Here is a 15,854-nt window from a genome sequence, read left to right as displayed (position 1 = left end):
CCCTCTCCGGGTCCCGTCGACTAAACAATGTCGTCTGGCGGGACCTAGGGGAAGAGCCTTCTCAGTGGCGGCCCCGGCCCTCTGGAATCAACTCCCCCTGGAGATTGGAACTTCCCCCACCCTCCCCGTCTTCCGCAAGATGTTAAAGACTCACCTATACCGCCAGGCATGGGGGGATTAACTCCCTCCTCTCTTCTAACTATAGCACTTGAGAACGGTATGACTGTGTCCATTGATTGTTTTTAATATTAAGGGTTTTAATTCTACTTTTATTAATTGGATTTGTATTATTGTTTACTGTATTTATTGTTGTTGTGAGCCGCCCCGAGTCTTCGGAGAGGGGCGGCATACAAATCTAATAAATTAAATTAAATTAAATTAAATTAAATTAAATTAAATTAAATTAAATTAAATTAAATTAAATTAAATTAAATTAAATTAAATTAAATTAAATTAAATTAAATTAAATTAAATTAAATTAAATTAAATTAAATTAAATTAAATTAAATTAAATTAAATTAAATTAAATTAAATTAAATTAAATTAAATTAAATTAAATTAAATTAAATTAAATTAAATTAAATTAAATTAAATTAAATTAAATTAAATTAAATTAAATTAAATTAAATTAAATTAAATTAAATTAAATTAAATTTTCTGTCTGTAACGCCTTAATCCAAAGCTACAGTTTTCTGGATTGTATTACAGCTGGAGTGAGCAACTCTATGATCCAGGGAAAATGCCATTTTTAGCCACAATGCCATTTTGAATTTAAAAATGGCTCCCCATCCTTGGTTTAAACAGGATGCCTCTCCTACCATCTTTCTACTCCTCTTTATCATCCTTTCTCATCTTGATAGAGTGATGTGACTGAGAAGACATTTCTCACCGTGTTGGATAATTCCGTGCTCCAGAAGTCTGCGACCGAGTTGTTCAGACTCAGCTCTTGTGGCAGCTTCTCCTTCCTGGATCAACCAGTCAATCAGTTGAGAGGCCATGAAAGTTCGCTCATATTTCGCTCCTTCTTCTTCTCTGGCTTGTAAGATAACATTTTCAGTATTCATAAGCCTGCAATGAAAGTAGGGAATGGAAAGGGAAAAAGTCAATGCACACCAGAGTAGAGTAGAGTAGAGTAGAATAGAATGTCAGAATGTTTTTTATAGAATAAAAACAATTTGTGACTTTTTTTTTTGCCAGTTTCCAGCATTCCTGGGGCGGGGGGGAGGGGAAGCTCTTTGAGAAAACTGGGTTTGCATGAGTGATGGGATCCTACGGGTATGGTCAGGTACGCAGAATCAGTAGAAAAATTTTGAATGTTTTTTCTTTTTATTCTCTTCTGGGCTCTGGATATGTTTTTCCTATGGCAGTAAATAAGGTTGAATGTGTATAATTTTAGAAGAGCTGTGCGTGTGTTTCTGTGTGTGTGTACATACACATACAGTTTATATAGTAGATAATGTATATTTTTGTGTGCCTGTGTGTACACATATGGCATGTACTGTATACATAGAATTAAATACTATATTTTGGATTTTCAGTAAATTGTATTTCTTTGAGGCGAGGAGAGGCCAGGCATCCTAACCGTAACCCAAACCCTTGACGTGAGTGACGTCAAGTTGGCCATCTTTAAGCCAATCACATGACCTTTAAGGCATCCCCCGGTCACATGATCGTCAAGCCACTCCCGCCAGGTCAAACCCACAAAATAAGCCATGCCCACAGTGTGGTAGTAAAAAAATTTGCAACCCTACACTGGTTTGCACAACAACCACACCATTTGCTTAATGATTGTGGCGTTTTCCTTAATGGTTGCTGGAAAATGTTGGAAAAACAGATCAGGTTTTGAAGGGTGCGACAACTTACAACCAATTGTGATTATAAGTCAAGGACCATTTATATTGCAGAAATTCATTCATAAGGTTCCAATTTCTGAATGAATGAATGAATGACCCAAGCAATTGCTTTGATCTAATAAACCAGATGATCCCACATTTAGTTTGCTGCTTATTGAGCCGATTTTACACATGGTTAAAGCAAGCATTTTCTGCTCTGCTCTCTTATGCAAATCAAACTCACAAAACTAAAGCAGAAACAACTTCTGGACCTTGTGCTTGAGGTGGGAAAAAAATGAAACTTTGAATTTGGGTTTTACCAATTAGATAAGGTTTGTTGTTATAGAAAAGCATAGTTTATTTTATTATGTAAAAGTAAAAAGTTGAGGTTTGATGTTATTATTTTATTCTACTGCGCCAAAGGAAGTTGGAAGTCAATGTCTTTTCTTTCTTTTTCCGTTTTTTCCTATACATTTCTCTTCCCTTTTCCCTCCCCTATCTTTGCTACTCTTTCCTGTTGCAATTTATGTTATAAATTAATAATAAAAGAAAACTAAAGCAGAAAAGGCGAGATACATATAATTCAACAGACAAAGCTACGACCATGCCTCTGTTTTTCATAGGAAATCAAGAGGTGGTCCGTGGGCCAGGTCATAATTCAACCAACCCATTTGCCTTCCCCAAATGGATATTTTCCAAATGTATAGAAACTGCGGCTTCTAAAAATTACAGACAGTATTAGTGTTCTGCCGGGCTCTATGGTAGGAGCCTCCCGAAAATTCAAGGGTACAAATTTCAGACACACACACGTTTGAAAATTCAAAACAATGTTCTTTATCAGAAAATCCCAAATAAACTAAGCACCCTTTTTGTATTGCAAAGAGCACTCGTCCCAAAACAACCGGGTAGTCTGTACAGTTTCCCTTAAGCAGTCATTAAGTACTTAGCTAGCAGCTGTGAAGAAACTTCACACCCCTTCTTCTTCCAACGAAGTCACACACACACACACATTGCTCTGCTTTGGTTTCAAAGGCGTGAAAAGTCAACAAAGTCCAGAAAACAGCAACACATGATTCCTGAAGAACTGCGATCAGATACTCTTCCACAACGGCCAAACCCACACGTTGCTAATTATAGCAGCAGCCCTAATTACTGGAGCCCCACCCAACCACAGGTGGCCTCTCTTATCTCCTGTAATATGTCCTTACTTTGTCTCTTCTACACATAATTCTGCGCTTGCGTGGGTCCAAGATGTCTTCATCCGAATCAATGGAAGATAATGGAGATTGACTGCCTGGGCTTTGTGCCAAGCCCCCCTCTTCCAAGTCACTCCCACCTTCTTCTTCATCCGAGGAAACTAAACTCTGAACTGACTCTGTCGGCAATAACACAGGCCTGTGACATGTTGAAGTTTCCCCTGCATCCACCTCCACATTCCCTGGGGCAGGAGCTGGGCCAGAGCCAACCACAACAATTAGAATCTAGCCATTCTGTTTGAAAACTCTGGAACTTGAAGTTCAAATACATCTGGAAAATATCAAGTTGAAGATAGTCGATACAGTTTTTTAATTGTTGAAAGCTTCATTGCTATGTGGAGTTTAGATGGGGTCTCAGTATTTGTGCTGCTCATCTTTAAATTAGAACAGAACGGAACAGAACAGAGTAGAATAATACTGGAAACAAGGAGGGGTACCAACCGAAAACATAATACTTAAAAAGATTTTGGAATGTGCTGAAATAGACAAAATGACCATTCAATTAAAAGAAAAAGAAGATTCGGAATACTACAAAACTTGGAATTTTTCCATTTCCATTGCCTTCTCCTAGAGTGAATCATTAATAAAAATATAGCCCTCTTGGACAGTAACAAGTTTTAGCTTCATGTTGTAGTAATCACATCTTTGAAAAAAAATGTATAGTGTTATATACATTATATGTGTATAAAATGTAGGTTTTTGCAGAAAAAAAACCCTACAAAGTTTTGATTGGATGCTCATCCCAGACGAAGAACAGAATGTTCTCAATAAAAATTGTAAAATTGAAAAAGGTACTCCTATCAATGTTTGCAAGAGAAAATTGCTAGCTTTAATGCGTTTTGAATGGAAACAGCAGGGTATTGGCTTATATCTAGTCCAGCAAATGGTATATTAAAAATGAGCCTGAAGGTTTTTGAAAGTTCAGAAATTGTTGTTCTTAGGATCAAATCCCATAATTTTTTCCAGTAAAAATAAATGTATATTTTCTTGTAAAAATAAACTTAATTTTCTTTTGTGGAAATGTTTCTTATTTGGACTGTGTGGTGTACTGGGGAGGATTCTTTCAGAGAGAGGTGGCATACAAGTCTAATAAATTATTATTATTATTATTATTATTATTATTATTATTCCTTTTATTTAGCCAATTAGAAACTGTGTTAATGGGTACACACATACAAAAAGGGACATGATTTTTAAAAATCTATTGACTGAGGTTATATTGGGAAAAGTGAAGATTTGGGGGATGGATTAATCGAATTCCAAATGATGAATATAAGGCATATTATAGAGAACTTTTGTTACATGAAAGTCCAACCATATTCATGCTAGGAAGCATTATAAAATTGTAATATTGATTATTTTTACTAATTCTAGGAATAGACGATTATCGAGCTGGGGATGATATCTTTGGAACAGGTATGTTCAAAACACCTGGGAATTGAATTGAGATTTGTTTTGCTTCAAAAAAAGTTTTTTGGCTTGTTTTCTGGGAATTAGAAATTGTGTGGGTGGGAATGTGGTCTAGATTCCCAGGACAGATGGGCTGCATTCCAGAGTGCCTTCCAACCCCTGTCCTAATGTTTCCCCTTTACCAGTATCATGTATATAAATATTATATCTCTGTACATAATACCACCATTATGTACTTGACAAAACAAACAAACAAACAAATAAAAATAAACTGTGAAGTTTAGACAGTTTGGCTGGAAGAAAGAGAGTTAAGAAGTTCTTCCCCAAAGATTAACAGAGTACATCTTTAATAATGCAAATAAATGTTTTAGTCCACATTCTGTAAAAGACCTTGGAATGCTAATATCGAATGACCTAAGTGCTAAAGCCCACTGCAACAATATCGCCAAAACAGCCTCTAGAGTTGTTAACCTGATCCTACGCAGCTTCTGCTCAGGCAATCTCACTCTACTCACAAGAGCCTACAAAACTTTTGCCAGACCCATCCTAGACTACTGCTCATCTGTCTGGAACCCATATCACATCTCAGACATCAACACCCTAGAACAGTGTTTCCCAACCTTTTTTGAGCCGCGGCATATTATTCATATTTTCAAAATCCTGGGGAACACTGAAAGGGGGGGGTGGGGCGGGGGGGGCGGGCTAAAGAAAAGTTTGGACAAAAAAACCCTCTCTCTTCCTCCCTTTCGCTCTATTTCTCCCTCTTTCTCTCTTTTCCTTCCTTCCCTTCTTTCTCTCTCTCCATCCCTCTTTCTTTCTTCCTCTCTTTTTTGCTCTCTTTCTCTCTCCCTCCTTCCCTTCCTCTATGTCTTTCTCTCTCCCTTGCTCTCTCTATCTCTCTGTCTCTCTTGCTATCTCTTTCTTGCTTTTTTCTCTCTCTCTTGCTCTCTCTCTCTCTTTCACTGTCTTGCTATATGTCTCTTTCTTTCTCTTTGCCTCTCTTGCTATCTCTCTTTCTTTCTCTCTCTTTCTCTCTCTCTGTCTCTCTTGCTATGTCTCTCTTTCTTTCTCTTTCTCTCTCTCTCTGTGCCTCTCTTGCTATGTCTCTCTTTCTCTCTCTCTTTCTCTATCTCTCTTTCTCTGCCTCTCTTTCTTGCTCTGTCTCTCTTTCTCTGCCTCTCTTGCTATGTCTCTCTTTCTCTCTCTCTCTCTGCCTCTCTTATATGTCTCTCTTTCTTTCTTTCTCTCTCTCTCTCAGCTGACTGCAAGCGGGAGCCCTGACGGTGGCAGCTGGACACCGTATATGCCAGGCCCGCAGCGCCAGCATGTACGACGTCCAGCAGCACATCCAACCGCCAGCGTCAGGGCTCCCGCTTGCAGTCAGCTGAGAGAGAGAGAGAGAGCGCTCCCTCTCGCCGCCGCCATCTCCCCGCGACTGCCTGCGGCCGCTGCGACCACCACCATCCCGCTCCCATCGCCAGTGCCCGCCCGCCGGGCCACAAAGGACACTTGCCGTCGACGCCAGAGAAGCTCCAGCTGGGCGGGGCACTGCCGGTACTTCCGTCCTGGGGCTCCCGCTCGCAGCTGTCAACCGGCTCCTGCTCGATGCCTCAGTTTTCGGCGCTCTCCTGCTGGGCCCCAAAGAAGGAAGGCGGGAAAAAGGCGCGAAGAATGGAGCTCTCCTTCTTCCTGCCTTCCTTCTTTGGGGCCCAGCAGGAGAGCACCGAAAACCGCGGCATCGAGCAGGAGCCGGTTGACAGCTGCAAGCGGGAGCCCCAGGACGGAAGTACCGGCAGCGCCCCGCCCAGCTGGAGCTTGGCGGCACACCTGGCCATGTCTCGCGGCACACTAGTGTGCCGCGGCACACCGGTTGGGAAACGCTGCCCTAGAATATGTCCAAAGATATTTCACCAGAAGAGCCCTTCACTCCTCCACTCGAAACAGAATATCCTACGAAAATAGACTAACAATCCTGGGTCTTGAAAGCCTAGAACTACGGCGCCTAAAACACGATTTGAGTATTGCCCACAAGATCATATGCTGCAACGTCCTACCAGTCAATGACTACTTCAGCTTCAACCGCAATAACACAAGAGCACACAACAGATTCAAACTTAATACAAACTGCGCCAAACTTGACTGTAAAAAATATGATTTCAACAATCGAGTTATCGAAGCGTGGAACTCATTACCTGACTCAATTGCATCAACCCCCAACACTTCTCCCTTAGACTCTCCACGATTGACCTCTCCAGGTTCCTAAGAGGCCAGTAAGGGGCATACATAAGTGCACTGGTGTGCCTTTCGTCGCCTGTCCAATTGTCTTTCCTTTCTTTCACCTATCTTATATATTCTCTTCCTTTCGTATATCCTCTCCTCTAAGTTCACTTTCACCCTCTTTTATATTATCACATGTCTATTTTTCTTCCTATGCATTTGTGTATTGGACAAATGAATAAATAAATAAATAAAATAAAATAAATAGGCAGGAAATAATAAAGGAAATTGCTTAGACATAACTCTATATCAGAGTTGGGTTCTTTCCAATTCGGACTGGGGCACCCGAACCAGTAGCGACCTGCTGGAGACATCATGATGACAACACAGAGCAGGTTCAGTCAGTGCCAGTCCATGGGCGCCTCCATTTTTAAAAAATTATTTACAATTTTAAAAAATATTTTTTCTTCTTCTTCTGAGCATACGCAGAAGTTGAGTTTCCAGCACTATGTATGCATCGCCATCTTGGTTTTGGCTTTTTTTTTTTTGAGGGGAATGTTTTTGGATGTTTTGCCACCGCGCATGCGCGTGAATAGAAGCCCTTGTGGGGCCTCTCTAGGAATCTCCTGGGAGGAAACAGGGCCAGAAAAGGCAGAGAATTTCTCTCCAGCAAAATCTTTTCTCTCCCACAGTCTTTCAAGATACAGTGGTACCGCTATCTATGAATGCCTCTACTTATGAACTTTTCTAGATAAGACCCGGGTGTTTAAGATATTTTTGCCTCTTCTCAAAAAGCATTTTCCACTTACAAACCTGAGCCTCCAAAACTGTAACTGGAAAAGGCAGAGAGAAGCCTCCGTGGGGCCTCTCTAGGAATCTCCTGGGAGGAAACAGGGCCAGAAAAGGCGAGGAGAAGCCTCCATGGGGCCTCTCTAGGAATCTCCTGGGAGGAAACAGGGGCAGAAAAGGCAGGGAGAAGCCTCTGTGGGGCTCTCTAGGAATCTCCTGGGAGGAAACAGGGCCAGAAAAGGCGGGGAGAAGCCTCTGTGAGCCCTCTCTAGGAATCTCCTGGGAGGAAACAGGGCCAGAAAAGGTGGGGAGAAGCCTCTGTGGGGTGTCTCTAGGAATCTCCTGGGAGGAAACAGGGCCTCCACCCTCCTTGCGGTTTCCCCAGTCGCACACATTATTTGCTTTTACGTTGATTCCTATGGGAAAAATTGCTTCTCCTTACAAACTTTTCTACTTAAGAACCTGGTCACGGAACGGATTAAGTTCGTAAGTAGAGATACCACTGTACATTTTCCAGTTCAAAATAGCAGGAACAATATCATAAAAATTTTCCTCAGGAGGGTATCTTGGATGTCAGCATTGAAGGAAGCTTATTACTGATCCACCTGAACTTCATTGTGACCCTCATTCCCCTTCTCAATTAGGAAAGGACAAGCAGAATTATTATAATATCTACGCTCAGTCGTTCTCTTCTCAGGACCATGGGAGTAATTAACATTATGCCACATTGCTGGAAGAATTCATCAGTCACAGAAAACCTCTTGCCTGATAAAAGATAATTAGTACCTTGCTTTAGGCAAGTCATCCTTTTCAATCCCATGCTTCACTTCTAAATAAACAAGCATCTGATTACAAGGAGAGTTAATAACTCCTTAATCATTGAAAGAGTCAAAGTATTCTAGCCACTAAATAGAGATTCATTTTATCTGGAAATAGAAGTAGAGTGATATTTCTATTACCACAAATAAAATAGTAAGAAAACATATTTTTGGAGTATAGGACGCACCCTTTTCCCCCTAAAAGAGGCTGAAAATTTGGGTGCATCTTATACTGTAACTTTTTCAAAACTTTTTTTCCCCAACCCTAATGAGGCACTAATAATTTTCCCCACTTGTCCCAGCTTGCAGGCTTGTTTTCATTGCTACTCCCTCCAAAGAAGGTTTTTTTTTTCAGCCCTAAGTCTTTGCAGGCTTGTTTTCAATGCTACTCCTTCTGAAGAAGTTTTTTTTTTCAGCCCAAAACTGGAGTACCAAATGAACATCATCGGCATTGACAAATTCACCATCAGCCAATTGCAAAAGGCAGCTTTACTCCAAACAGCTTACATCCTCTAACATCAAAATCTACCTATTCTAGGTCTTTGGGAAGGACTTAATATGTGAATAACAATATCAAATGAAGTCTGAACATCTTGCTGATTGTGCCATGAACCATAACAAAATAAGATACTAAAGTTGGGACACAAATAGATTAAAAATAATAATACATTTCCAGGGGAAATATATTTACATGCACACACTTGTTGAAATCTACATCATCCACACCTATTTTTTTTATTTGCAGAGGAATAAATTCAAGGATTTCTTTAACCTTAGATTGTCTACTGTTGACCTCATCCTTATTCCTAAGGGGTCTGTAAGGGGCACACCAGCGTGTCTACCATCCCTGTCCTAATGTTCCCTTTTATTCATATTTATTTCATGTTTATACTTATATATATATTATCTCAGGGACCGCCTTCTGCTGCACAAATCCCAGTGACCAGTTAGGTCCCACAGAGTGGGTCTTCTCCGGGTCCCGTCAACTAAACAATGTCGCTTGGCGGGACCTAGGGGAAGAGCCTTCTCTGTGGCGGCCCCGGCCCTCTGGAACCAACTCCCCCCAGAGATTAGAATTGCCCCCACCCTCCTTGCCTTTTGTAAGCTGCTTAAAACCCACCTCTGCCGCCAGGCATGGGGGAATTGAGATACTCTTTCCCCTAGGCCTCTACAATTTTATGCATGGTATATGTGTATGTATGTTTGGTTTTTATAATAATGGGTTTTTAACTGTTTTTAGTATTGGATTATTATTATATGCTGTTTTATTACTGTTGTTAGCCACCCCGAGTCTGCGGAGAGGGGCGGCATATAAATCCAATAAATAAATAAATAAAATCTAATATGTGCTTGACAAAATAAATAAATAAAATAAATAAATAAAATATCAACACAAGAGCAATTGTCACCATCGTTGTTATCATCACTTTTTGTTATTGGGTTGTGCCATGGTAACAGGAACTACCAAATGCAATGCAACTAGAGGATTTGTTGTTCAGATACAAGCCCAGCAGGCAAATCAGTTTCATGATTAAAATTAAAATTAGTAGTTGATGTGCCTGTAATATTGATGGTGTTCAGGAACTGGGAGGAGTAAAAGGTGCCAAACAGAAACAATATTCAACAGGTGAGTCACTACCTTTTTTATTCATTGGCATCACTATCTGGTATAAGAAGAGATTTTGGAATGGAAAATTGATTCTGTGGTTGATGTAGAAAATATCCAGTTCCTTCCTTCTGTTTTCCTCTAATTTGTTCAGATATTACATGTATATGCTTTTTAGTTACTGTAATAATAATAATAATAATAATAATAATAATAATAATAATAATAATTTATTAGATTTGTATGCCGCCCCTCTCCGAGTTTATTTACATTACATAAAATGTAAATAAACTAAGCATACAAACGTGTTACAGAAGGTATTGAGGTCATGGCTACTGGGCGTAGGTTATCTGATCTCATTCCCAATTAATTAGCAAGTTTTATTAAAATGTGACATCATTGGTTGTGTTGCATAATCACAGAGAGAAATACGAACAGCAGAAATATACTGCTTTTTCTGAAAGATGACTCAAGCATTTCTGGTTCAGCCAGTTGCCTCAGAGTGAGTTGGCCATGGCGACTTGGCTGCATCGAGTTTTTCTTGACCCCTTGACTACTACATCAAACTGGCTCAAGTCAGTTATAGAAGATGAATAATAATTAGCAACTGCTAATTATTGGCTTTCCTTTTATTGGCACTGGAAACCAAATGCCATAGTTATTAGAAACAAGTACAGATAGTCTTATCTGTGAAGTTTCATCTAGCCATTCCCAGGGAAGGCAAATAGTCTAGGGAAATTCTTGTAACATAGATGATAGAGAAATAAAGTTACTGACTTTAGCTAATCACTAGTGGCTGGTTGTGCCTGACAGCTCTAGAGGTCAAATTCAATTCAATTCAATTCAATTTATTAGATTTGTATGCCGTCCCTCTCCGAAGACTCGGGGCGGCTCACAACAATAATAAAAACAATATTCCTGTGAAAATAAATCTAATATTAAAAAGCACATAAAACCTATCATATTTAAAAAAGCATACAACACATACATACCCAAACATAAATATTAAAAAAAAAAGCCTGGGGGAAAGATGTCTCAACTCCCCCATGCCTGGCGGTATAGATGGGTCTTGAGTAATTTACGAAAGACAAGGGGGGTGGGAGCAGTTCTAATCTCTGGGGGGAGTTGATTCCAGAGGGCCGCGGCTGCCACAGAGAAGGCTCTTCCCCTGGGCCCGCCAAACGACATTGTTTGGTCGACGGGACCCGGAGAAGGCCAACTCTGTGGGACCTTATCGGTCGCTGGGATTCGTGCGGTAGCAGGCGGTTCCGGAGGTACTCTGGTCCAATGCCATGCAGGGCTTTAAAGGTCATAACCAACACTTTGAATTGTGACCGGAAACTGTCGGCAGCCAATGCAGGCCACAGAGTGTTGCAGAAACGTGGGCGAATCTAGGAAGCCCCACAATGGCTCTACATACTCCATATGCATAAGAAAAATCAAACCACATTTTACCAAATGCTGAGTACAAAATCACCAGCTTTTGATGATTTTCAATCCCTGTTGCAGAGAAGCCAAAATAGTATGCCCGGGAAAGAATTATTCCTCAGTTCTTGACAAATAGTAGGAAACAGGAAAGCCAATCTTGGATTTGAAGATTAAATGGTTTGAAAAAGGATGTTTTGAATTAAGATGTTGACTTTAATCCATTATTTTCTGGACACACCTTCTATTTTTCGACCTTCCATGGAAAATCCAGTAAGAAGGGAAATATTTTGAACAGATGGGTAACGTTTAAAGTAGATTGTTGGTTAATGTATTGGGATATATCTAGCTTTCCAAATCATTCGTTATTGATTTCTGGATCAAGTAAGCTTATCATTAATTCCTATGAGTCCAACAAGCTTTTCCATGATATCCATGTATTTATTCTGAGTTCAGAAATAATGATTCTTGGCTGCAGAATTTGGCTTGTCTTAAAACCACACAGGGAATAACCAGCTTTTCCCTTTCATCAACTTATGTTAGAAATTGCTGTGGTTGGGGTGGACTATATAAAGTCCTGTTTTTTTTAAGAGGTAGGAACAAGACCCTTTAAAAGTGTATGTTTATATTCCGTCCTTGGGCAAAGAGAATCTTCCAAATCTCCTTTAGGAAAAATTACAACTTGGAACATCTGACTCAAATCGCTGCCATGAAGCTTCCCAGTTCTCTCTTATTTGTTAAACAATTTTTTCTTTGTGGATTACAACGGAGTAGCAAAAACACAGCAGGCCTTCTCATTTTTGGTATCCCTTGCGTTAGAAACACTAAGAACAAATTGTTTTATTGGCTACTGTAAACAAAATCAGCCCGAAGACATTAAAAGAAAGAAAGAACAACTGAAAAGAAGCAGAGGGTAAACATATGTCTACCATAGTGTCATTCCTGGAGGTCTGGATAGGATTTTTTTTTTAAAAAAGCAAGTAATCTCAGAACAAACCATGACTTTCTCTTATTTCTTTTATTAGCATGCTGGTCAGGCAGGGTTTTTTTAAGTATTAGAAAAACGATTCACGTGTTTGATCGTTGACAATAACAACTTCATTTTAACTCTCTGGTCACCTTTGTCCTGATAGATCTCTCAGTTGTTGTTGTTGTTAATAAAAACTTTTCTTTATTTCAATATAAATATACATAAACCAATATTTAAAAACATTGGACAATGTGTAACAATCCTGTTTCTTATTTCCAATTGTGATATTTCCATGTTACCATTATTACTATTATTTTATATATTAATTACATTATATTATACATATCTCTTTTGTTAACCAGCCTGTAGATCATGGCCTTTTATTTCTAATATTCTATTGTTCTCCAATTTAATCCACTCTTTTGCTAAGAATCGCAGCTTGATAATATCCTTTCCAATCAGGTGGACCAAATCCACATTTGTCTTTTGCTTCCTGTAGTAATTTTAGCCTTATTCATAGGTTTTTTTCTTGCCAAATAAATTTACTTAATGTTTTATTTAAATTTCTAAAGTACTCTTGATCTAATTTTAAAATAATTTTGGGTAAATGTTCATCATCTTTACCAATGCAATCCTCCCCATGAGTGAGTTGCAGCTTCATCCAATTTTCTATATCCTTTTTAATTTTTAATTTAATTTATCATAATTGCCCTTTTTGAGGGTTATACCTCTTGAGGATAGGTTAATTCCCAGATATTTAACTTTCTTTGTTATCTGGATATTAAATTTTTCCATCAATTCATTTTTTTCCTGTTTCTTATTCATATTTTTAATGATCATTTTTGTTTTACCATGTTTATTTTTAATCCTATGGTCTCTCCAAACCTGCCCAATGTTTCCAAAAGATGTTGATCAGATTCCATTGGATCTTCTATAATAAAGACAAGATTGTCTGCAAACGCTTGTAATTGATATGTTTCTTTCTTAATTTCTAATCCTTTTATTTAATCATGGTTTATTATTATTCCTGCCAATACCTATAACTTCAAAATAAATAGTAAAGGTGAAAGCAGGCATCCTTGTCTGGTTCCCTTCTGTATTTTAATTTTTGGTGTTGCTTCTCCATTTAGTATTATGTTTGCAAATTCTTCTGTACAGATTGCAGTGATATCCCTTATAAAATTATGACCAAATTCCATATATTTAAGCTGTTCCAAAATGAAATCCCACTTAACATTATTGAAAGCCTTTTGCGTGTCTAAAAATATTATGGCAATTTGGTTTTTGTTGTGTTTTTCATAATATTCCAATACATCAATTATTATCCTTAAGTTATTTCTATTTTTTCTTTTTGGTAGGAATCCATATTGATCTGTATGAATAAAATTGTTTAAATATCTTTTTAATCTTTTGACCATGACTTGGACTAAAAATCTTATAATCCACATTTAAAAGGGAAATTGGCCTATAATTTTGTATTAGTGTATAGTTAGTGTCATATTTAGGCATTAATACTATGTTTGCTTCCTTGTGGGTATTTTGCCTTCTATCAGTACTGGATTTCATATCTCTAATAATATTTCTTCTAATTTGTTCTGCCGGGCTCTCTGGTAGGAGCCTCCCGAAAATTCAAGGGTACAAAGTTCAGACATACACATGTTTGAAAATTCAAACCAATGTTCTTTATCACAAAAGCCAAAATAAACTAAGCACTCTTTTTGTATTGCAAAGAGCACTTTTCCCAAAACAACCTGGTAGTCTGTACAATTTCCCTTAAGCAATCATTAAGTACCTAGTTAGTAGATGTGAAGAAACTTCACACCCCTTCTTCTTCCAACGAAGTGACACACACACACACACACACACACACTGCTCTGCTTTGGTTTCAAAGGCGTGAAAAATCAACAAAGTCCAGAAACCAGCAACACAGGATTCCTGAAGAACTGCGATCAGATACTCTTCCACAATGGCCAAACCCACACGCTGCTATTTATAGCAGCAGCCCTAATTACTGGAGCCCCACCCAAACACAGGTGGTCTCTCTTCTCTGCTGTAATATGTCCTTATTTGGTCTCTTCTACGCATAATTCTGCGCTTGCGTGGGTCTAAGACGTCTTCATCCGAATCAATGGAAGATAATGGAGATTGACTGCCTGGGCTGTGTGCCAAGCCCACCTCTTCCAAGTCACTCCCACCTTCTTCTTTGTCTGAGGAAACTAAACTCTGAACTGACTCTGTCGGCAATAACACAGGCCTGTGACATGTTGAAGTTTCCCCTCCACATTCCCTGGGGCAGGAGCTGGGCCAGAGCCAACCACAACATAATTGATCTTGCATTTCTTTGTACAGTTCAATTGACCCTGGGAATTTATTATTAGTTTGCCTTTTTATTGCCTCTTTCAATTCCACTAGTGTTATTTCTTCATTTAACATATTCTTTATATTTTCAAAGACTTTTGGGAGACTTTTGCACAAATACAATTCTTGCTGCTGTCAAGAAGATGGGACTTGTTGTACAAATGGTTAGATAGTAGAAGTAGAAATTAGGAGTGGGAAAAGTATTGTTATATATAAATAAAATGATCCAGACAATAAGCTGTTCACTAAGCACTTATGCATGTAATGTGAACATAAATAAATTGTGAAAAAAAAAGAAAAGAAAATAACAGCTGCTGCAAACTCTGGGTGGGCATCAGGAAGGGGATCCTTCCATCCCCTGTCCTATTGCTCTCCTATATCTCCTCTACCTTTCTTCTAATCCTATATCTCTTCTTCTATTCTTTCATTGATTTGTTCTATTACTATACCTTCTTTTCTATTCTTTCTTAGATATATTTTACTATGAGTATCTCCTCTATAACCTTCATCATGTATTTTACTATGTGTATATAGATATATACCCACTAAAACCCTCATTGTGTATTGGACTAAATAAATGAATAATAAATAAATAAATAAATGCTCAGCTCCATCCACTCGCCCTAACTCTACCCCAAATAGAGTCTATATAAAAAGGGAGTTACTTGTAGTATCTCTTGAGCTACTTGAAGAGTTAATAAAATAATTGGACAATAAAGGAAAGTTTAGGTAGCATAAAAGGATGATCATCACCAATCATTTACAACTAACTTCAAGGGCTCCTGGTACCTCATCTTTAATGGCACATCCCACATGTTCTTATCCACATTTAAACAAAAATAGCTACACTTCAATTAGTAATTTTTGAAGGACATTAAAAGCAACCCTTCATCTATCACCACATACAATCTGTACAGCTTCCATCTCCTTTTAATTAATTTTGACCATCATCTGCAACAGATCATCTAAACTTTTTTCTCTCTATAAGGTGCCCCATAAATAGTGACCTTTGCTTATTCAGATTGGAAGCATTGTCCCCAAAGCCTCCTATTTAATTTTCCCAATTACACAATGGTTCACCTTTTGTACTACTCAGATCTAGTAAATGTCAACTGGTAGTAAATGTCAACACCCGTGTTCCGAGCAAGCTGCAAAGCTTGAGCAAAAATTACA

The 15,854-nt window shown here is 38.6% G+C and overlaps 1 protein-coding gene across 1 annotated transcript in view; it reads right to left on the bottom strand.

The window, feature by feature from the left end:
* DEPTOR (DEP domain containing MTOR interacting protein) overlaps positions 1–15,854 on the bottom strand; it is a 127,470-nt gene that overhangs the window by 53,521 nt on the left and 58,095 nt on the right. The window contains exon 5 of the mRNA XM_070748241.1: positions 890–1,068. Within this exon, the coding sequence (XP_070604342.1) occupies positions 890–1,068 (179 nt within the window). The remainder of the gene's footprint in view (positions 1–889; positions 1,069–15,854) is intronic.

Source organism: Erythrolamprus reginae, chromosome 3, assembly GCF_031021105.1.
Source record: "Erythrolamprus reginae isolate rEryReg1 chromosome 3, rEryReg1.hap1, whole genome shotgun sequence".
Taxonomy (NCBI): Eukaryota; Metazoa; Chordata; class Lepidosauria; order Squamata; family Dipsadidae; genus Erythrolamprus; species Erythrolamprus reginae.
The sequence above is the reverse complement of the archived record's forward strand: the minus strand, read 5'-3'. Positions and strand labels throughout refer to the sequence as shown.